General features: G+C 44.1%; 1 protein-coding gene across 1 annotated transcript; it reads right to left on the bottom strand.

The window, feature by feature from the left end:
- Positions 1–18,218: 18,218 nt before the first annotated feature.
- Positions 18,219–21,832, bottom strand: LOC123191242 (uncharacterized). The gene is made up of 3 exons (XM_044604053.1): positions 20,762–21,832; positions 19,057–19,286; positions 18,219–18,964 (listed from the first exon to the last, which is right to left on the bottom strand). The coding sequence occupies exons 1-3, from the start codon at positions 21,675–21,677 to the stop codon at positions 18,284–18,286; spliced, it is 1,827 nt and encodes a 608-aa protein (XP_044459988.1). The 5' UTR covers positions 21,678–21,832; the 3' UTR covers positions 18,219–18,283.
- Between the last annotated feature and the right edge of the window lie 1,120 nt (positions 21,833–22,952).

The following is a 22,952-nucleotide window of genomic DNA, read 5'->3' as shown; positions in this document are numbered from 1 at the left end:
ATTTAGGCTGCATATGGAAAATGCCGGTCAATCCGGACGTTCGGCCGGATATGGGAAGGCCGCCCCAGATTTGGAATGGACATGGAGAGTGCCGGTCTGTCCGCACGCTTGAGCCGAATATGGGCCGGGGGTCCTGCTGTATTTGCTCTTAGGAGGTAATGGAGTTTCTGTTCCTGTGTTACCGAAACGGGGAGGAAGGGGGGCGACCCAACGATGCTTAGCAGCAGCGATCCAACAGTGCGGTGCACAACAGTTTCATCTAACGGTGGACGAGTGGACCGATCTGGAGCTCCCTTGCCAAAAGATATTTGCACAGCCTAGCCAAAAGAACGCTGACATATAACGATCTGAATAATAGTCAATCACCAAAAGAAAGAAAGACCATCGGACATAAAAAAATTCTAAATTGGCCCTCACAGTGCTCAGGTAGAATGATTCACAACATATAAATTGTTGTCAGCACCAACATAGTGTTGGTATTGATCTAAAGGCCCAATGGGCCAAAAACACAGAAATAAGTTACGTTAAAGAGGGAAACAGGGAGGTCACGAACTAACGTTCGTACCCCTCGATCCCAACTTACACGCCCTGATCCGGGGCACTCTAACCAACAAATGGTTTTGGTCCCCTGTCTCCAGCGCACATAAAAGATGGGGGAGCCGGCACCTACGTTAGACTAGTTCTCGTACGGTTCACTCCTACTCCCCACATCCCAAAACCCTAACCGATCTGGGGGAGCGCTGCACGACGAGAAGATCATCTCCAAACTCTGCCCCTGTTCTAGGGCAGTGCCGGTGGCGCCCGGAGGGACGCCGCTACCTGCAACGAGCATCTGCATCAAGCCGGCATCGAGCAGGCACGGGGCTTCGCCTCGTCGACACCAATGGCTGCTTCCATTGGTGGTAAGAGCCTAATCTATCTCTCTGATTGATGCAATTAGGTGATCTAGTGTCTGGCTTACGATCTGTTAAGTAGATCCTACGAGATTAATTGTCTTACAATGGTATCTTGAGCATGGTTAAGCCTAGATTAGATCCCTAAGATGATCTGTTTAAGTTTGATGATCCTGATTACGTACTGATGATTAATATGAAGGATAATGGTTCATGATTAAGGCTAGATTGCCCTTTGTTGAAGTCAATGTTTAATCTCTAGGGTTATGTGGTTTCGGTTTAGATCTAATTTGCTATGGGATTAGTGTTAATGATTCAATAATGATGATTAATCCATTCGGTTAGTCTAACAATACCATGCTTCCGCATCAAGATATGTGAATTAACACTGCTTTTAGTCCCTGTTAGCAATTAGATTGAATTGGCGAAGTTAAAGTCAGCCGAACCCTAACTCTAGAAATTCCCCAATTTTGGAACCCTATAAAGTCAAAATCATGCCTCAAATCGAAAGTAATTAAACAAAGGAGGGGCTGGATCTTATGTTTGTTGAGCATGCCGGCCTTCGGGTCCCACGACCACCGCCGTTGGGGCACGGAATGGCTGGAACGCCGCCGCCCCTCGGGATTGCGAGCGGAATGAAGCAGCAGCCGTCGCTACTGCGCTCACGCACGCGCGCGTCGCCTGGCCTCCGCGCCTTGCACGCCGCCGTCACCGTCGAACGCCTCCGCTGGCAGCAGCCGGCGAAATGACCTCCCGTCCGCCGCACGAGTCGCCATGCGCGCGACGCTGGAGCTACGCTCGTCGGAGGTGCGCGCAGGACTCGGTCCGTTGCACGCTGCTCCAGCGAGGCCAGCCACCGCGCCGCCATGGCCGGCGAGCCTTGAGCCGCCGCGCGGTCGCCGCTCGTCTGGAGTGAGCGAGGAAATCGGGAGGAGATGGGGAAATGAGGGCTAGGGTTTGACCCTAGCTCGTTTTGCTCCATGCGGGACGATCGCGGCCATCGGCCCGATCGGACGGCCGAGAGCGACGGGTGGCTCAGGGTAGGCCTTCGGGCATTATATGGGTCGCTTTCGCGGCTGGGCTTCGGCCCAAGTTGTCTTAGCCCGCAGAAAAGGTGTTTTTTTTGTTTACTGGGCTAGGATTTAAAGAGTTGCCGTGGGTTTTGGGCTAAAATTAAAGTTTCTGTGTGTTTTCTATTTATTCAGTGTATTTCCGTATTATGATTATTCCCAAAATGTTCTTGCACTGTTATAAATAGAAAATTGCCAGAAAAATGATTATGAAAATTATGTTTTAGTTTTCTGAATGAAATGGAACCAACGAGAAATTTTATTTAGAAAACTTTTATGAATTAATGTTTGTGTCATTTTATGCCATATTTATGTTCATCTGATGGTAATATCAATAAATGGTGAATTATTAATGTTGGAAAATTGATATTACACATGAGATTTAATGTGATCATTTTTGTAATACAGACCAACGTTGTTTTACATTTTTGAATCACTCCGTTAATTCCTTATTATTTTCTACCCAATGGTGATATAATTTGGAGTTACTTTTTGCATGAAAATTGATCAAACCAACGTAGGTTAATTTTTGTGCAATTTAATTTAATTAGGATGTTCTTTTTTCCTTTGCTTATGATATTTTGAAATCATGACAGCTTCCGGTCCTCGTGGTCTCGAGAATATCGAACCACTCACGGGAAACAACTTCCAAACTTGGAAGGACTCGTTGCTTTTGCACTTGGGATAGCTTGAGGTTGACCTCACACTTATGGAAAGTAAACCAGTGAAACCTAAAAAGGATGCCACTGGGTATGCTGAGCTTAAGAAAGCCTACGACACTAAAGTTGAGAAGTGGGAGAGGTCCAATAGAATGGCACTCCTAATTATGAACTTCTCCATCTCCACTGAGATTAAAGGGGCTATCCCCGCTAATGAAAGTGCTGCCGAATATTTGAAATCGGTGGAAGAACAATTTAAAGGCTCAGAGAAAGTGTATGCATATGAGCTTTTGCACAAGATGCTTGCAAACTATGAAGGAAATGGAAATGTGAGGGAGCATATTTTGAGCATGAGCAATGCCGCGACAAAGCTTAAAACCATGAAGTGTGACTTGAGCGAAGAGCTTCTTATGCTCCTAGTTTTTAGGTCACTACCCTCACAGTTTAATCCATTCAAGATAAACTACAATTCTCTTGAAATCAAATGGAAACTACCTGAACTCATTGCACATTGCATTGCACATTGCGTTCAGGAGGAGGAGAGAATTAAGAGTGAACAAAAAGATCAAGCTTTTCATGTTAATTATGGGAAAAGGAAGCATGAGAACCATGCTCATAACAATAATGTGCCCAACAAAAAGCAGTTTTTCAAAAAGAATCCTCAAAAGCCTAAGCAATGCAACGAGGCCAGTTGTTCACGTTCCGCTCCTCCAATGACTACTTCAGCTAATCTTACAAATGCCGCTGGAGAAAGACTTTGCAATTTTTGCAAGCAGCCAAATCATGTCAAGGCGGACTGTCCAGGTTTTCTTAAGTGGCTGAATAAAAAGGGTAAGGATGAGATCACTCTTGTAGATGAATCTCTATATGTTGATTTTTCTGAATCTACATGGTGGATTGACTCAGGTGCGACTGTTCATGTCGTGAATTCTTTGCAGGGATTCCATATAAGCCACACCCTAAGGGGTACAAGAAGACTTAATGTCGCGAATGGGAAAGAGGCTGAAGTTGAAGCCGTGGGCTCCCTCACCTTGAAGTTGCACACTGGCTTCCTACTTCATCTCAAGGACGTTCTTTATGTGCCTACTTTGAGTAGGAATTTTATTTCAGTTTCATGTTTAGATGATTTTGGATTTCATTGTACCTTCGGGGAGAAACAATGTTTTTTAAAGTATTGTAATTAGGATGTTGGTCTCGCCGTCCGACGAGGCAAACTTTATATGTTAAATCTTTCCGGTTATCCTATGTGTGTGAATCTCTGCGAGATGAATATGAATGAACGCAATCATAAAAAGAATGGGAGAAGTATCAATCCTTCTTCGAAATCGTGGCATCGTCGCTTGGGCCACATTTCGAGGGGGAGAATGGAACGATTGATTAAAGAAGAAATACTTCATCCGCTAGATTTCTCTGATGCGAGCAATTGTATTGACTATATTAAGGGAAAATATGTGAAAACAATTAAGAAAGGAGCAATAAGAGCCACATCGGTCCTTGAACTTATACATACTGACATATGCGGACCTTTTAACGTAAAGTCTATGGATGGTTTTGGTTCCTTCATTACCTTCACAGATGATTTCTCTCGCTATGGCTACATTTACCCCATACGTGATCGATCTGAAGCTTTGGACAAATCTAAGATTTATAAAGCCGAGGTTGAAAATCAACTCAACCTAAAGATCAAAATAGTACGGTCAGATCGCGGGGGAGAATATTATGGGAGGCATGCTCCTTATGGGCAAATTCCAGGACCATTCGCGAAATATCTTGCTGAAAATGGAATTGTTGCCCAATATTCAATGCCTGGTGAACCTCAACAAAATGGCGTCGCTGAGCGTCGCAACCGCACTCTTATGGATATGGTACGTAGCATGCTTAGTCAGGCAAACTTACCAGTAAGCCTTTGGATGGAGGCACTGAAAACAGCTGCACACATCCTGAATCTTGCTCCAACTAAGTCAGCACCAAGCACACCTTATGAGATGTGGGTGGGAAAGAAACCGAGCTTGAATTACTTGCGTGTGTGGGGCTGCCCAGCTGAAGATAAAGTATTCAATCCACATATTAAGAAGTTGGACCCAAACACAGTCAGTTGTTTTTTCATTGGGTACCCGCATAGAGGAAAAGGATATCGCTTTTATTGCCCAGGTCATACCACCAAGTTTGTGGAAACCAGGCAAGTGGTGTTTTTTGAGGATAATGAAATCGCTAAGGTTAGGGCGATTGATCTTGAGGAGAAGCGGGTGTATGTTCCAACCCCGACTATCCAACAGAACTTTATCCCTATGCCTAATATGCGCGAGACACCTACTGGTGACCCCGAACCTGAAGTGGATCCTCAATCCGACGAGGAGCCTCAGCATAGTGAAGATTCTCATCATGATGAGGATCCTCAGCCAAATAATGAGCCTCAACCCAATGTTAATCCTCAACCTTCTCAGGCAAGAGAAAATGCACATACTAATGAGCCTACGAGAAGATCACAACGGGGAAAGAAAAAGGCCATCTCTAGCGATTATGCCACTTTCATGTGTGAGGATGAAAATGACATAGGGAAGGCACAAGATTCGACCTCATACAAAGAAGCCACTAAAAGTGAAGACTTGTCCAAATGGTTGGTGGCCATGGAAGACGAATTGAAATCTATGAGCTCGAATGATGTTTGGGACTTAGTAGAAGTTCCTGATGGAGCCAAAAGGGTAGGCTGCTAGTGGGTCTACAAAACCAAATATGACTCCAAAGGGAACGTCGAAAGGTTCAAAGCGAGACTTGTAGCAAAGGGTTTTACACAGAGAGAAGGAATCAATTATAAGGAGACCTTCTTGCCTGTGTCATCCAAAGATTCTTTCAGAATTGTCCTGGCACTTGTAGCTCATTATGATTTGGAGCTGCATCAAATGGATGTAAAGACATCATTTTTGAATCGTGACTTAAAAGAATAAGTTTACATGATTCAACCTGAAGGTTTTGTCATGGAAGGAAAAGAACACATGGCATGTTGTTTAAAGAAATCCATATATGGCTTGAGGCAAGCTTCAAGGCAGTGGTACCTAAAGTTCGACGAGATTATTAGAACTTTTGTTTTAAAGAGAATGAAGTGGACAACTGCATATGTGTTAAATTTAAAGGCACTAGGTTCACATTTTTAGTTCTATATGTGGATGATATTCTATTGGCTTGCAGCGATAAAGATATGCTGCATGAGACCAAGAGATTTCTGTCCTCAAAATTTGACATGAAGGATCTCGGTGAAGCCTTGTATGGACTTGGCATCGAGATTCATCGAGATAGGTCCAAAGGAACATTAGGACCATCGCAAAAGGCATACTTTAAGAGAGTACTAAAGAAATTCAATATGCATAAGTGCTCTTCCTCACCTGCCCCCATAGTTAAGGGCGATAAGTTTGGGACATTCCAATGTCCGAGCAACCAAAATGAAACTGATCAGATGAAGTCGGTTCCTTATGGTTCAGCTGTCGGAAGCATCATGTATGCTCAAGTATGTACACGCCCTGACTTAGCTTTTGTAACTGGGATGCTTGGCAGATTTCAATCTAATCCAGGACCGGACCACTGGAAGGCCGCAAAGAAAGTCTGATCTTGCCGGGTGTGTGGATAGTATGAAAGGTACGTCATAACCTGGAAGTTATTGGTTATTCAGACTCTGATCTTGCCGGGTGTGTGGATAGTATGAAATCCACGTCAGGTTATATATTCACACTCGCTGGAGGAGCCATATCGTGGAAAAGCTCCAAGAAAAAGATAGTTGCCTCATCTACGATGAAGGCAGAATATCTAGCATGTTTTGAGGCCACCGGTCAGGCTGTTTCCTAAAGAATTTCCTTCCCGGACTTAAAGTGGTTGACAACATTTCCAAACCACTGACATTGTACTGCGATAATGAACCTGCAGTCTTCTATGCGAATAACAACAAGTCAAGTGCCGCTGCCAGACACATTGACCTAAAGTACCGTGTTGTTCAACATAGAATCCATGATCAAACTATTAATATTAAGCATATCAGTACGACACGTATGCTTGCGGATCCACTTACTAAAGGCTTACCACCCAATATATTTCGTGAGCATGTAGTCGGCATGGGATTATTGGAAGCCTCTTGATTCTGGAATTATGGGACCACTAATATAAACCACTCCCAATGAGTAAAATGTTTTTCCATTTCGAAATAGGATGTGTGCTATGAGTATTGAGGTTCAATGCCTTTTCATCGGCTATTGTAACACCTTACACTGGTATATTATTCCTATGGAGAATGGACAAAAGTTATTGAGCCTAACGATCAAGGGGGGAATGTTGGTATTGATCTAAAGGCCCAATGGGCCAAAAACGAAAATAAAAGAACCAGAAATAAGTTACGTTAAAGAGGGAAACAGGGAGGTCATGAACCAACGTTCGTGTTGGAAATATGCCCTAGAGGCAATAATAAATTGGTTATTATTATATTTCCTTGTTCATGATAATCGTTTATTATCCATGCTAGAATTGTATTGATAGGAAACTCAGATACATGTGTGGATACATAGACAACACCATGTCCCTAGTAAGCCTCTAGTTGACTAGCTTGTTGATCAATAGATGGTTACGGTTTCCTGACCATGGACATTGGATGTCGTTGATAACGGGATCACATCATTAGGAGAATGATGTGATGGACAAGACCCAATCCTAAGCCTAGCACAAGATCATGTAGTTCGTATGCTAAAGCTTTTCTAATGTCAAGTATCATTTCCTTAGACCATGAGATTGTGCAACTCCCGGATACCGTAGGAGTGCTTTGGGTGTGCCAAACGTCACAACGTAACTGGGTGGCTATAAAGGTACACTACAGGTATCTCCGAAAGTGTCTGTTGGGTTGGCACGAATCAAGACTAGGATTTGTCACTCCGTGTAAACGGAGAGGTATCTCTGGGCCCACTCAGTAGGACATCATCATAATGTGCACAATGTGATCAAGGAGTTGATCACGGGATGATGTGTTACGGAATGAGTAAAAGAGACTTTCTGGTAACGAGATTGAACCAGGTATCGGGATACCGATGATCGAATCTCGGGCAAGTATCGTACCGCTAGACAAAGGGAATTGTATACGGGATTGATTAAGTCCTTGACATCGTGGTTCATCCGATGAGATCATCGTGGAGCATGTGGGAGCCAACATGGGTATCCAGATCCCGCTGTTGGTTATTGACCGGAGAGTTGTCTCGGCCATGTCTGCATGACTCCCGAACCCGTAGGGTCTACACATTTAAGGTTCGATGACGCTAGGGTTATAGGGAAAGTATGTACGCGGTTACCGAATGTTGTTTGGAGTCTCGGATGAGATCCCGGACGTCACGAGGAGTTCCGGAATGGTCCGGAGGTAAAGATTAATATATAGGGAGTATGGTTTTGGCCACCGGAAGTGTTCTGGGCATCACCGGTAGTGTACCGGGACCACCGGAGGGGTCCGGGGGTCCACCAAGTGGGGCCACCAGCCCCGGAGGCCTACATGGGCCAATAGTGGGAAGGGACCAGCCCCTAGGTGGGCTGGGGCGCCTCCCACCAAGGCCCAAGGCACCTTCAAGAGGAGAGGGGGCAAACCCTAGGCGCAGATGGGCCCTAAGGCCCACCCTAGGTGCGCCCCCCCTCTCTCCCCCTTGGCCGCCTCCCAGATGGGATCTGGGGGCTGCCGCCACCCCTAGGGAGGGAACCCTAGGTGGGGGCGCAACCCCTCCCCTTTCCCTATATATACTTGAGGTTTGGGGCGGCCCAAGACATGTGATTTGCTCTCCCTATTGGCGCAGGCATATCCCTCTCCCTCCTCGTCTCTCGTGGTGCTTGGCGAAGCCCTGCTGGAGTACCGCGCTCCTCCACCACCACCACGCCGTCGTGCTGCTGCTGGATGGAGTCTTCCCCAACCTCTCCTTCTCCCCTTGCTGGATCAAGGCGTAGGAGACGTCATCGGGCTGTACGTGTGTTGAACACGGAGGTGCCGTCCGTTCGGCACTAGGATCATCGGTGATTTGGATCACGGCGAGTACGACTCCATCAACCCCGTTCACTTGAATGCTTCCGCTTAGAGATCTACAAGGGTATGTAGATGCACTCTCCTTCCCTTCGTTGCTAGATTACTCCATAGATTGATCTTGGTGATGCGTAGAATTTTTTTGAATTTCTGCTACGTTCCCCAACAGTTCGTACCCCTCGATCCCAACTTACGCGCCCTGATCTGGGGCACCCTAACCAACAAGTGGCTTTGGTCCCCTGTCGCCAGTGCACATAAAAGATGGGGGAGCAGACGGCACCTACGTTAGACTAGTTCTCGTACGGTTCACTCCTGCTCCCCACATCCCAAAACCCTAACCGATCTAGGGGAGCGCTGCACGACGGGAAGATCATCTCCAAGCTCTGCTCCTGTTCCAAGGCAGTGCCAGTGGCGCCCGAAGGGCCGCCGCTACCTGCAGCGAGCATCTACATCAAGCCTGCATCGAGCAGGCACGGGACTTCGCCTCGTCGACACCAATGGCTGCTTCCATTGGTGGTAAGAGCCTAATCTATCTCTCTGATTGATGCAATTAGGTGATCTAGTGTCTGGCTTACAATCTGTTAAGTAGATCCCACGGGATTAATTGTCTTACACATAAATCGTTATATGATCTCTGACATAGATAGTGTGAGAACCTGGAATTAACTTCCAGATCCTCCTGTGTATATTTGTCAACCCCAGGATCATTGTTGACAACACAGTGAAATGGTATCATTGCAGAATGCGTAAAAGCATTACAAGTAGTATATTTGTCACAAGACATACCTAGTGAGATGTCTCATGACATTTACAATCAGAAAACAGCGGAAAGTAAAATGCATAGAGACTCCATCTCAGCCACAAGCAGTCGATGTAGTCCACCTGACCTCACTCCTATGGATCGCCATAGTAGTCGTAGTCATCACCTTCGTCTTCATGGAACTCTGTTGTCAACAAAATTATTGCCATGAGTACATTACATACTCAACATGCCTCCCTCGGGGAAGGACCTAATAGCTACATGTGGCTTCAAAGGAAGGCTGTATGACTCATTTGCGTAAAGCTAATTTTGTTTGAAATAGCATAGTAGTTGGATAAAAGCAGTTTTAGATGAAAACATGTTTTATCTCCAGAATAACTTTCATCAAAGTGAGGATCCTCGATCAACTCACACTCTTCATAGGTTCCAAGAATAGGGGCAAAGAGGGAATAAGCAAGATAGGTCCTGTACGTCAAGAAAGATTCATGTGTAGCCCTTGACCATGGACACGGCTATTCGAATAGTTTTACACTCTGCAGAGGTTGTACACTTTACCCACACGACACAATCCCGACTTGTTGCCACCAGTGGCCGCTAGCGTAGTACACCATTTGGTATACCGGCAGGGAGATTGTGACGAGGTCTTTCATTAGACCAAACTTATTGTGCCAAGCCCACTAGGTTTCAACATGGAAGTAACTGCAGTTCACAGTCCGGGCCCCCCTTTTGTGCCAAGGACACTCCTTGCAAGGCACCTATCTCATCCGCGGTACGGCGATGACGAAAATAAGAGTGAACTAACTAATCAACAAAGCCAGTGCCCATATAGCATGTGGCTGTACTGTTAACACAATCTTCAAATCCAAGACTTATTAGGCCTCATGCGGCACGGACGACTGATTGCCCCCTTCAACTCGTGAAGGGCGGCCAACCGCTCCTTCAATCCTTGATTCAGCTGTCGCCCACGCCAGTATTCATATGGTAAATTTCACCCAGAGTAGAAGAGGATAGAGAAGATCAACAAGGCCAACTGGCCTAGCTCAGCGTCAAGTTTCAAATGTCAATGACTCAAAGGTCATTCAACAAAGTACATATAGGTTGATAAGCATGGCTAAGCATTTCTACTCTACCGGAATTATATACTTCTACTCAGGTGTCAAGTAAATAGGCGACAAGCGGATCAAGTTAAATGTGTCAATCGACACGCTAGCTATGAGAATTAAAATAGCATGCACATAGCAACAATAAAACTCAATGCAATTTTTTAAACCATAGGATAAGTATGATCAAAGAAGGAGGCATGCCTTCGTTGTTGAGTCCTTCTTCAGTAACCTGGTTCTGTCCATGTGCAACATCGTCGTCACTCCCTACTCGTCGCAACGATAGAAAAAGACAAACAATAAATACAAAAGCAATAGAAAATCCAAATAATTAACATCTGAAACAAATTAAGAGTGGATGGATAGCAAGATACTGATCAAGATGGAGATTCCAAAAGGAGATAACATGACTGAAAGGTAAGTAGAGGACTCGATAAATTGAAATGGTTTAGTTGATGATGGATAATCAAGGCTTGCCAACAATACTAATGTTCTAATACAAACTATGGTACTAACCACTAGTAGTACCACTACACATCACACCTAAATATATAACAAAATCAATGGCATCAACACACATAACAAAAGAACTGTCCTATGCATTTAACTACACAAACACAACATGACATGATAAACCTAAAAGTTAACCACAAATAAATATTTAGATAAAATATGATCACTCCATTATACCAAACCATTTCATTTGTCAAACAATTAACAAGAAACTATATAACACATGGAACAAATGGATGAACAACTATCCTAGACATGGTATGAGTAAGCGTAATAATCGACCACACATAAATATTTGGATGAATCCAAATATGTATAATGGTTAACAACAAACAAGTACTAAACCCCAATCATAACTGCTATTGGTAAGCACTTATATAATAATAGATAAACCAATAACTATGGTACAAACTGATTAAACAACTTAGCAATAATACACATCTCACCCGCGGCATGTGAGTATAGGATCATAAAGATGTATTTACTAATAACACAAGCATTCAACATACAAGTGCTCATGAGAAGATACAAAACTATTACATGGTCTTAATAATAAAGAACAACTAATATCAATAACCACTAGCAATAATATTATCACCACATGCTTACAATAACAAATCATGATGCACACACTGAGTGTGTGATCAAAGCACAACTTACTCACATGACATATGACTTGTCCTAAGAGCATCTTCAACAGCCGCGCTATGCGCCGCGCGCAAAAAACCTGTTTGCCGCGCGAGCTGCGGCTGGTTTGGCGCGCCCGCCTGCGCTGGCTCCAGCAGCCGCGCTATAATGTAGCGCGCGCGGGCCGCTCCAGCAGAGCGCAAAAATACAGCGCGCGCGCGCCGCACAAACCACATATACATGTATTCATATGAGCAAAAATGATCAAACATATATGATATTTTGGACAAAAATGAACATGTGAAATTTGACACAAACAAGTTGATGAATAAAAGTTCATGCCCACAAGTTCATCCAACCAAGTTCAAAATCATGCCCACAAGTTCATCCAACCAAGTTCAAATGCAAACTAAAGTTGAAAGACACATCAATCTTCATCTTCCTCGTCTTCGTCTTCGTCCTCATCTTCCGAAGACGACTCTTCCGCCTCCGAAGATGAATCTTCCTCCCTCTCCTCATCACGCACCGCATCACGCACCGCATCATGTGAAGCTCCGACGGTGTTGGCAAGATCTTCAACGGCATCTTCATGGGAATGTGTGTGAGAAGCCATGGCGGCCGGAGGTGCACCCATGGCGGCCGGAGGTGCACCCATGCCTCCCATGAGAGAAGCAAAACTCATGCCTCCCATGGCGGCCATAGCGTCGGAGGGTGCTCCAAAGCCACCCATGCCTCCCATGGCGGCCGGAGGTGCACCCATGCCTCCCATGGCGGCCGGAGGTGCACCCATGCCTCCCATGGCGGCGAAGCCACCCATGCCTCCCATGGCGCCGAGGCCACCGCCACCCATGGCGCCGAAGCCACCCATGCCTCCCATGGCGCCGAGGCCACCGCCACCCATTGCACGAACCAAGGCTCTTTTTTGGATCAAGACTTCTTGTTGGGCAAGATGGACATACTCTTTTTGCGCCGCATTGAGGTTAGATGTGTCCAAGAAGAACAAGTGCTTCTCCCATTCCAACAACTTAGCTCGCTCCTCGTTGCTCACTTTCCTCTCCTCCAAAGTCACCTTTCTCTCCTCGGCCGCCACCCTTCTCTCCTCGGCCGCCAACCTCCTCTCCTCGGCCACGGCATCTTGGTTCCTTGCCATTTTCCTCACCTCATTGGCTTCGACCCTTGCCTTCACAATAGCTTCCATAGCATTTTTGAGCTCATCATCTCCTTTCCTCTTCTTCTTTTGGGTTTGGTCTTTCTTGCACCCATCCGGTCGTTTTGGCTTCGAGTATGAAACCGAGTTGGGTGTGGGACTTCTCTTGCCGTCATCACTTGATGCATCATCCTCCTCATCATCATCATCATTCTCAATTGCTAGCTTCCGTTTGTTGCTCAATTTCAAATCCTCCAAACCAACATGCTTCTTCCATTTCTCATCATCCTTTAACACTTCATAGCAATGAGGCAAGGTAAAGACCCTGCCTTTCTTGATCTTCCCCTTCTTAGTTGTCCTTGTCTCTTCTTTGAACAAGTTTTGTGCAATGTTGTTCTACAAGAAAAACAAAACAAGTTAGCACTTCAGTCACCAAAAACAAGTATGATGAACATATATGAGATGCCACTTACTCGATCATCCTCATTTGTGCCACTTGGGTTAATCTTGTCAACTGCCTTTTGTACGGCCGCCCACTTTTGACAATCCGCGTTGATTGTCGACCATCGGGACCAAAGTGATCTCTCGGAGCGGTCAATTCCACTCAAGTTGTGAGCATCGTAGTGTTCTTTCATTCGCCCCCAATACGCGTCTCTACTTTGATCACCTCCAATGGATGGATCCCTCGACACTTGCAAATAAGTATGGCATAGTAACTTGTCATCGTTGGTTGAGTAATTGCCCGCTCTTCCTTTCGGCGCCTCGACAATTCCCTCACCCTCCGGCGGTGGCGACGCCAACGCTCGCCGCGCTAGGGTTTCCGGCGGCGGCGGCGGCGGCGGGGTCGCGGCTGTACAGCGGGGTGAGCGGGGCACCGGTGTGCGCGTCCATGGGTGGGTGGCAGGGCGCCGGCGCCGGCGCGCGCGGGGCGTAGGACGAGGTGAGGAGAGAGTGCGGCGCGAGCGCTCGAGTGAGCCGCACGCTGTAGCTGGCGCCCCAAATACACCGCGCAGATAAGTGTTTTTTTCCGCGCGCCCAACCCGTTATAGCGCGCGCGCCGTTTTTGCGCGCCCGCTGGAGCGACCCGCCGCGTTGCGCGCGCGCTAAAACGGCAGAATTTGCGGCGCGACGCTAGTTTAGCGCGGCTATTGGAGATGCTCTAAGTATATGAGTCATATAGCAACAAGTATTAAAACACTCATAAGACTAAGATGTAATGAAGTAAAACATCTATAAGGAAGAACTAAACTAAGCAACTATAACAAACGCAACATCATAAGACATGAAAGATTACTTGCATGAAATATGTCTAGGCATATCATAATGCAATAGAAAGGTAAACAAAATATATCAAACGCTAGGCATACAACAATGCAATAACAAGATACAAATGTATAACGCTAAGTATAAATGATCATCACACGGAATGCCAAAGTATGAACCCAATAGAATACAACTCACAACAATAAGATAACTTAGTTGATATCAACTAACATGAATATCAAGAATGGCAAGAGCACATAAGCTTACATACTAGTTATGACAAGTAAGCACACCGAGTAAGCAAATAGCATGTAAGAAAGTGAACATCTATGCCATGGCATCAAGAACATCAAGCAATGAGATATCATAGCAGGAATAACAAAGATGACTTGCATTACCTATCTAGTACCACTTACACTTGCAACGACATAGGATACAGAACTACGCAGGATATCATCAAACTACTATCATGTATACCTACCAAGTAAGGTATAACCAAAAGCATGAATATAAGATAAAAACTTGCAATTGTATAACACATGGTAGGCATATAATAAAAAATATGCATTCTACTTTGAGTAAGTACTAACATGGCATCTCAATCAACTAAGTATGAACAACTATCATTCTATGTAATTAAACACCTAGGATAATTAACAACCAATGGTAAAGTAAATCATAAATTTGACAATATCAACATAACGCCAATTTAAGAAATGCAACCTTTAACTATATTGGATGCCAAACATCTATAAAATAAGAGGAACACTATGCAATAATGTGTCACTCTTATATCATACAAAACAATAATTTGATGCCAAGCAATTCACCACAAGCATGGCAATGTTCTAAGGTAATATACCAATTTATGACTACTAGTATAAACGACTAAATACCACACACAATTAAAATAAACATCATATCCTACAACATGGCATGACATCACAACTATACAACACACATGCAAAAATATTTAAACATCTATTTAGACAAGGCATGATTTAAAACCAACATGTGACATGGATGAAAATGAATATGTAAACCATATCTATGATAACGCCATGCTAAACAAAATTAAATAGTCAAGACATTGAGTATTTCATAATTAAATAAATCAAGCAAAGACAATAATTCTACAAGGTTCTACGCATGGAGATATCACCAAAAATTTGTACTCATTCTCAATATAGAACAATAAACACCACCAAGTACTACTAAAATGATAAATAAAATATTTCACTAATAATGATCTAAATCTAATTAAAATAATAACACCCGCCAAACACGTACGAACAATGATAAACATTCACAAAAACTTGTACACTCGCATAACACATGACTACAAATTTATATGATATTTAGTAACTCAAAATCAATCTATATTAAAAACACAAAATACTACACATGGCTATAATTCATAAATATTAGTACACATGCATAAAAGGGAAATACATGCTACCACAAATTATCGAGCCGAAACGATGTACAACTATTTTAGCAATTTAAACAAGAGTAAACTAAATCTAGTAAACCATATGACACCCAAAAATTATGAGATAGCTAGCACACACTCCTACCCGTATCAAGAACACAAGAAAATAACATATTAATAAATAGTCCGATCAACAACCAAAAATCTATAATAAAACTCGATTAACCAAACAAGTAATCTAACTCCACTACGGAATTGCTACAACCATATAAAACATTTTCTCTATTGTGGTCAAGATCAAACGATGAACAAAAGTGATGGAAATATGACCATGACCTACGGTTTATGCGACGGATAGCATCAACGCGACCAACGATAAAAATAGGAGGAACCATGATGTTTAGGAGATAACTAGAGTGATATTTTGAAGGTGCACAAAAGGAATTGGATAGAAGCTCACTGAGCACGACGAATCGATCCGACGAACTTGATGAACAGTGTAGACGAACATACTGAATTCTTCGCGTGTGATCGACGGGACATGTTCCTTCTTTCCTGAATGGAACCATGGTGTGCAGGGGAACCTTCTGGCGCAAGGGCATGGATGGAGATGGTCCGAGTCACCGGGATCGAAACCTTGCGTCCATGGAGCTTCAAAAGTTCAGTGAGGGTTCTTGGGCAGAGGAGGAAGAGAGAGGGCATGAAGACTCATGGGAATGAGAAAGGAGATCGTGGTGGACGTGTAGGGTATCTTCAAAACTGAAAACGATTGAGATTTATGGGAGTTGAGGGGAGGGCATGAGAGTGGCTGAACGTTTCTTCTTCTCTGTAATGTGTGCGCCTACATGTGGGTGGAGGAAGAAGAAAGCGCTTGTGGTGGAAGAGGAAGTGGAGGCGCATGATAAGCCTCTCCGTTTTGGAAACCGATGGGTTTATGGAATTAAGGAAGGTAGCAATTCCTTGTGTCCTTTCCTTTTCTACATGTACGTGACCGTTGATGTTTTCCTGTTGTTGTGAACCTACAAAGAAAGGAGAAGAGGGAGGGAGCAACTAGATAACGAGCGCTCCTTCGAGAGCTTCGCAACGATCAGCGCCACTTGACGCGCTCTCAGTCATTTTTGCCACGTGTCGCGCTCTGGATGCTTTCTTCGGAATTTTTTTTTCGCACGCGTTTTCAGCATTTTAAACGGTTTTTTCTGGGTTTTTTCGACATTTTGGTTTTCCCCTGGTCTTTCTTAGCTTTTCGATCAAAAAAATTTGAATTTTTTTACGCGAAAAAACGCGTTTTCTTTTATTTTCCTTTCGCGAAAGTCACGGTTTTTTTTCCGCGAGAGGCACGGTTGTGCTTTAGCGAGAGTCACGGCCGTGCCTTTCGGAAACGAAAAAAAATGCGTTTTCTGTTTTTTTTTCTTTCGTGAGAGTCACGGTTTTGCTTCCACAAAGAGGCACGGTTGTGCTTTTGCGAGAGTCACGGCCGTGCCTCTCAGAAAAGGGACAAACAAAATGCGTTTTCCATTTTTTTCGTGAGAGTCACGGTTTTGCTTCCGCGATAAGTACAGTTGTGATTTCGCAAAAGTCACGACCGTGCCTCTAGGAAAGAGAAAAACAAAACGCGTTTTCTGTTTTTTTTTCTTTAGTGAGTCACGGTTTTGCTTCCGCGAGAGGCACGATTGTGCTTTCGTGAAAGTCACGGCCGTGCCTCTAGGAAAGGAAAAAAATACGCGTTTTCTGTATTTTTTTCTTTCGCGAGTCACGGTTTTGCTTTCGCGATAGGCACGGTCGTGCCTTCGCGAGAGTCACGGCCGTGCCTCTTCGGAAACGAAAAAAAAACATGTTTTCTGTTTTTTTTCCTTTCACAAGAGTCACGGTTGTGATTTCGCGAGAGGCACAGGCGTGCCTCTTTCAGAAAGGGAGAAAAACCATGCTCCCGGTTCGGTTTTTCCTCCCGGGTTTTTTATGAAAAAAAAGTTCATCAAAACTTATCAACATGGGATCTAGTTTTGAAGATCTCGACGCGAGGAATCCAATGGTGAAAACGGTTTGAGATTTGGACGCACGGTTTGAGAGATAAAACGTTTTGAATAAACGGATCTACGAAAAAAGGAAAACTCCCAGGTTGCGACAAGTGACGCGCTGCTTGTGCGCCACTTGTCGCGACCTAAAAAAATGGAGTGTTCTTTGCAACGAATACTCCTTAATTAGTGATTTCGAAAGAGGGATTCGCTCGGGAGAGATGGGCCAGTTTGGCCAGCCCATGAGAAAGGAGGGGAGGAGAAAAAATAGATGGGCTAAGCCCATGCGACTTAGACAGGAAAAAAAAAACAGTGACTCAACCCAGGGAAGAGAAGGCAAGATGTTGAACAAATGGAATTTCGCCTAGAGTTTGAAACAGGAAAAACAGATTGATTTTCCTCTTGGGAAAATTTAGAGAAGGAAAGAAGCTCAAACAAATATCAAACGGATTCACAAAAACCAAAGTAAATTCAAAGGTGCATATTTAAATATGCCAAAGAAGAGAAATAAAGCCCGACTAAAAGAAAAGAAGTAAACTCAAATTTTAATTTAGGTTCACATTAGTTCAATTTAAATCCATTAAATTATAAAATTCTGATTTAAGCTTGGTTAACAACTAAAACAAATGAAATTTTCTCGCCCTGATTTTTGGAAAAAAATTTCTTAACCATTCCAAGAATCGGGATGTTACAGATAGTTATATGATGTGATGATAGACACAAGTCAGTTTGACACCTTACATTACTACTGTATATGGCAGGGCAATCGGTGATACACCTTACATAGGACAATCAACGAGTGAGAGATACACCTTTTCCTTCACAAGCAACGACCAAGCAACTGTAACCTCCACGGTGGCGCCACCATCACCAACTGGACAAGTAAGCGTCTTTGTTTGACACTTCTGAACAGGAAAGTGAATACTATCCTTCCGAGCAATATGGCGGCCAGACTTGCCATAAGATTCAATGCTCACTCTCAGTGTCCCATATGATTCTATGGAAATCACTTTCCTTGACAAATGAAGGTACCCATCTGATCCTCTACGCATTCCTTTACCACGGTGATCAAACAGCACAACTTGCCTACAAGTGGTGTCGTTGGAACATATCGGAGCAGCAGAAGACCACGAGCAAACAACTCGGCATCCATACTTAAAAGGCCAAGGCCCTTCGGTAACACGTACACCCATGATGGTAGCTTGGAGTGATCTATCAAGCTGGCCAAGGGTTACCTCAGTTGTACAGCTCTGGTTGGAGAGCAAAAAGGTCCGTCCATCACCACCATCAGTGACGCTGGCCAAGGAAGAGAAAAAAGCATCTGTACTGCCGTAACGCTCTCTACAGCTGATCAATGTTTGGGACTGCGCTCCATCGGTTACTTGAAGTTCAACTTCAAAGTCAATATGTCCCAAAACAACAATGGCACGAGACGGACCAGTCAAGCATAAGTAAGGATCCTGCAAGGCATTATACCATCATTGTAAACACCTAATCGTAATGCACTACAAAGTCAAATGAAAATGAGCAAAAAACTGAATAGAGTACATACTTGTTCATTGAGTTCTTGGTAGTTAAACTCTGACCGAGAGAATAAAATGTTGCGGTTGTGATCCACAGTGTCTCGAGCAGCAATCACACCGTACACTCTGAGTGGCCAGTTCAAGCCTCTTAAATCCTTTATCTTGACTGAATAGATCTGCAGAGTAGTACCGGCGACAGCAGCAGGGGAATGGATGCCACCAGGTGTGTAGTGTGTAAATTGCATAGGGCTCAATATGGCTGCAGCACAAAAAACAAGCGTCAGATGTCAGAATTCTAATATGAATAAGCAAATAAAGTAAGCATTGCTGAAACTACTGCCCAGAATTCTAATATGTACAGACCCCTACATTGCTGAAACTACTGCCCAGATTTACTACTAAACACGGTTGACACGGTCACAAACCATATGCCACCTCTTCTTCATACCCTTCAAACACCCACGCATCATCGCCCCTGCCTCTCACGTAAGGCCCTTCCCGGCGCCCCTCACTTGCTGCCCAACCGTTGTCTACTTTGTGTGTTGCACTATGTGCAAAGAAATCAGTCAAGGTGCAGGCTTGAGTAAAGAGAGATGCAGGCTTGAGTTTACTACCATCTATTAATGTTGCATACAGTATTTCCAATCAATTTGTGATTATAAAATTCTGCTTTATCCATAAAGGGAGAGGGCTGTAAGTTTAAGATTCGAATTACTGAGGTGATTTCCACGGACAACTGGTGGCACAGAAATTCCAAGGATTGCTGGAAAAAAGGTTTAAGCAGAGGGAGACACTTATAAGTGTCCGTGCTGTCCTGTTACTACACCAGTCCCAAGGTATCACAGTGTTACAATTGATAACTTTTTTTTCAGTCAATTATTCAAAAGTACACAACCCACCTGACAGTTTTATCATGGCAGGCACAAAATATCTGTAAATGCGACAAGACAGCGATCCTAAAGATCGAATGGATTCAGCATTTGCACAATTTGCATTTATCATGGCAGGCGCAAAATATCTGTAGATGCGACAAAACGGCGACCCTAAAGATCCAATGGATTCAAACATTTGCGCAATTAAAATGTGAGGACAACAGCGAGAAATAATCACAGGAAAGGAAGCATCTATTTGTGGCAACCTCTATGTGTCAAGCTGGGCACAAGCCATCTGAGTTACCTAAAGTTGGTGGGTAAACAGTTTATTTTTGTGGCTTCCCCAACAGATAATTCTCTGGATGCTGAATGACCATTTCTTCCAAGTGGACTCTACTGAGACAGTGTCCAGGTGGGCAACCAAGTGCAACAGTTACAGATTTTCCACCTGAGAGCTCTAACACTGCTACTCCTCCACTTACAGAGGATCCGTACACCGAGATAGCAAAGTGCTTCTAAGGTATAATCATATTATTTGCAAGCAATAACAGGAGGTCATATTCGTAACATGGCTTTTTTTTGGGGCGGGGGGGGGGGGGGGGGAATATTGGTGACAGGGCGGCAGACACAAAGCAATACTACTAAAGGCAAGAAACATAAAGGATGTTGGACTACCAAGAGAATGAACTTGTCAAAGATAACGATGATCCATCGAGTCTATTATAAATGCAATTTTAATTTCATGTCTTCTTACTGATATTTCTTTATGATAATATATAATTGAGAAATGAAGAAGCATTGTGGTACATGAAAATAAATATTACCAATACTAGCAGATACAAGGAGAAAGGCAGTTACTTACTTGTATCCATAAATCTACCGCAACGTCCGATCCTGCTGCCCCACACGTCTTCCCAGTATGTCCGGTCATAGGCGAGAAATTGTTGCTCGATGTCCATCCTTTCCTTGAGATACTCCATTGTGGATTCGTCCTTGTCCTGCTCCTCCTCTTCAACCTTCGCGACCTCATACTTTTTCTCCTCATACTCCTCCATAACTAACTGGGACAATGTGTTGTGGTAATTATTTGGAAACTGAGAATACTTGGTGAAAAGACTCAACAAGTCGAAGGAAAGATCCTCCTCCTCTTGCACCTGCATCGTCTCCGGGTGCTGGTCCGTATTGAATTCCTTGGAGATGAGCATGTCTAATCTGGCAGCTGTACTGTGCAGCTCGCTGGCCTTGTACAAGCAGATGGACCCTGGAGAATCAGATTTGTTGAGAAAATCCAACATAGATAGCATCCGATGGCCCACGTCCTCCATGGCTTGGAGCATTGAGTTGAGGTAGTCTGCAAGGTCTTGTTCCCCATCATCCCTAGCTGCAGGGCATGGCTGTCTCCGCCATGTTTTTTGAGAATCCACTTGTTTCCAGAGAGAAAACGTGGGTGTAATGGAGAGAAGCAAGTCTTTGCGCTCCCTCTCCGCGGAGATGAGCTCCTTTACCAGGGTTTGGTGCTTCCTTGAAAACGTCTCCTTCATCTCATCCCTCTCCATGGCCGGCTCCTTGCTGGAATCCCTCACCGTCCCCTTGCTGAGTCCCAATTGGGGTTGGGGCTCCATACTTATGAGGGACGCCCACCAATCTGCGCCTCTCTCATCGCCAGACTCGGAATCAGAATCCCTCTCAATCTCCGGCTCCTTGATGGAATCCGTCTCGGTCCCCTTCAGTAACTCGATTTCTATGTTGTTGAGTACCATCTCCAGATCCCTCAGCATCTCCTTCCTCTGCCGCGGATTCTTGTCAAAATGCCGCACCGTCCCCTCACCCTCCTGAGACAACTCAAACCTGAGTCTCTCATACTCCTTGGTGAGTTTCTTAAGCTCCTTCCTGAGTTTCTCATCCTGGTCCTTGCCGGACTCGATCTCAGTCCCCTACCCGGACTCGATCTCCGTCTTCTTGGATAGTTCCTTCTCCTTCCTCATCTGCTTCTTTTTGAGTTTGCTCTGCTCTCCTCTCCTGCTCCTTGCCCGAACCGCCCTCCGTCCCCTTCCCTGACCCGCTTTCCATCTTTCCCCTGAGTTCCCTGCCGCCGCCGCTGCCACCGCTCGCTGGTCGAATAAATTAGGGTTTCAAGCACACGGCAGGGCACTGGCAGCAGGTGCTCATTTTAGTTACTGTACTCGGATTTATGCTGGATTTTTTCAGGATTTTCGATGATACGCTTTCAGTGGGAGGAGACGTTCCTGACGACTACAAGGCGCCTACGGTGACTTCGTAAAATCTCAAGATAATATGTCGGCTCAGTCTCTCGGAGGTGCTCATAGGGGTAAGGTGTGTGTGTGCATTCATAGTGATGAGTGTGTGCACGTTTATATGAGCCCTTGCGTCTGTACTATGTTAGAAAAAGGTGTATCTTGTGGGTAAATAAACGGATGAAGAAAAACTTCTGATTGTTAATATCGAGTAACCTTTCAAAAAATAAATCTTGTAGTTCTCCATGCGTAAACAAATGAATAAGTAGACTTCACTGTTGTGTGTCATGGCTCAACTCACTTAATGCAGGTAAAAAGTGTCGTCACACTTATTAGAAGACTCATCTTCTCGTGTATACATGTGTTGTTGTTGTCGATCATATTTAAGACACATGTGTCCCGAACTTGATTGCATCTGTAATACCAAGGTTATGATAGATTGTGGAGAGCACCTAGAGGCTAGAGCTCACTCTATTGAGAAATATTTATTTCTCAATCATCTCCTATTAAAAAAACAAAAAACAAAAAATAAAAATAAAAAATTGGTACGCATCTTCATGCATAATCCAGCAACTATAAATTTTTTTTAGGTGACAACTATGACTATGATTGAGTTAAGAATACGCAACATAAAGATGCACACTCCTCTTTCTAAAAGATTGGCGGGGCGTTGAGCCTTTTTTGGCTTTCTAAAAGTTTGAGAATAGGAAGCCCGTAAATTGTGCCTAGAGTGGCACAAGAACTAATTCAAGTTTTCTTAAAAAGATAGAAAAGAAAAAAAACATGATGCGACACTTG

This window comes from Triticum aestivum, chromosome 2A (genome assembly GCF_018294505.1).
Source record: "Triticum aestivum cultivar Chinese Spring chromosome 2A, IWGSC CS RefSeq v2.1, whole genome shotgun sequence".
Taxonomy (NCBI): Eukaryota; Viridiplantae; Streptophyta; class Magnoliopsida; order Poales; family Poaceae; genus Triticum; species Triticum aestivum.
The sequence above is the reverse complement of the archived record's forward strand: the minus strand, read 5'-3'. Positions and strand labels throughout refer to the sequence as shown.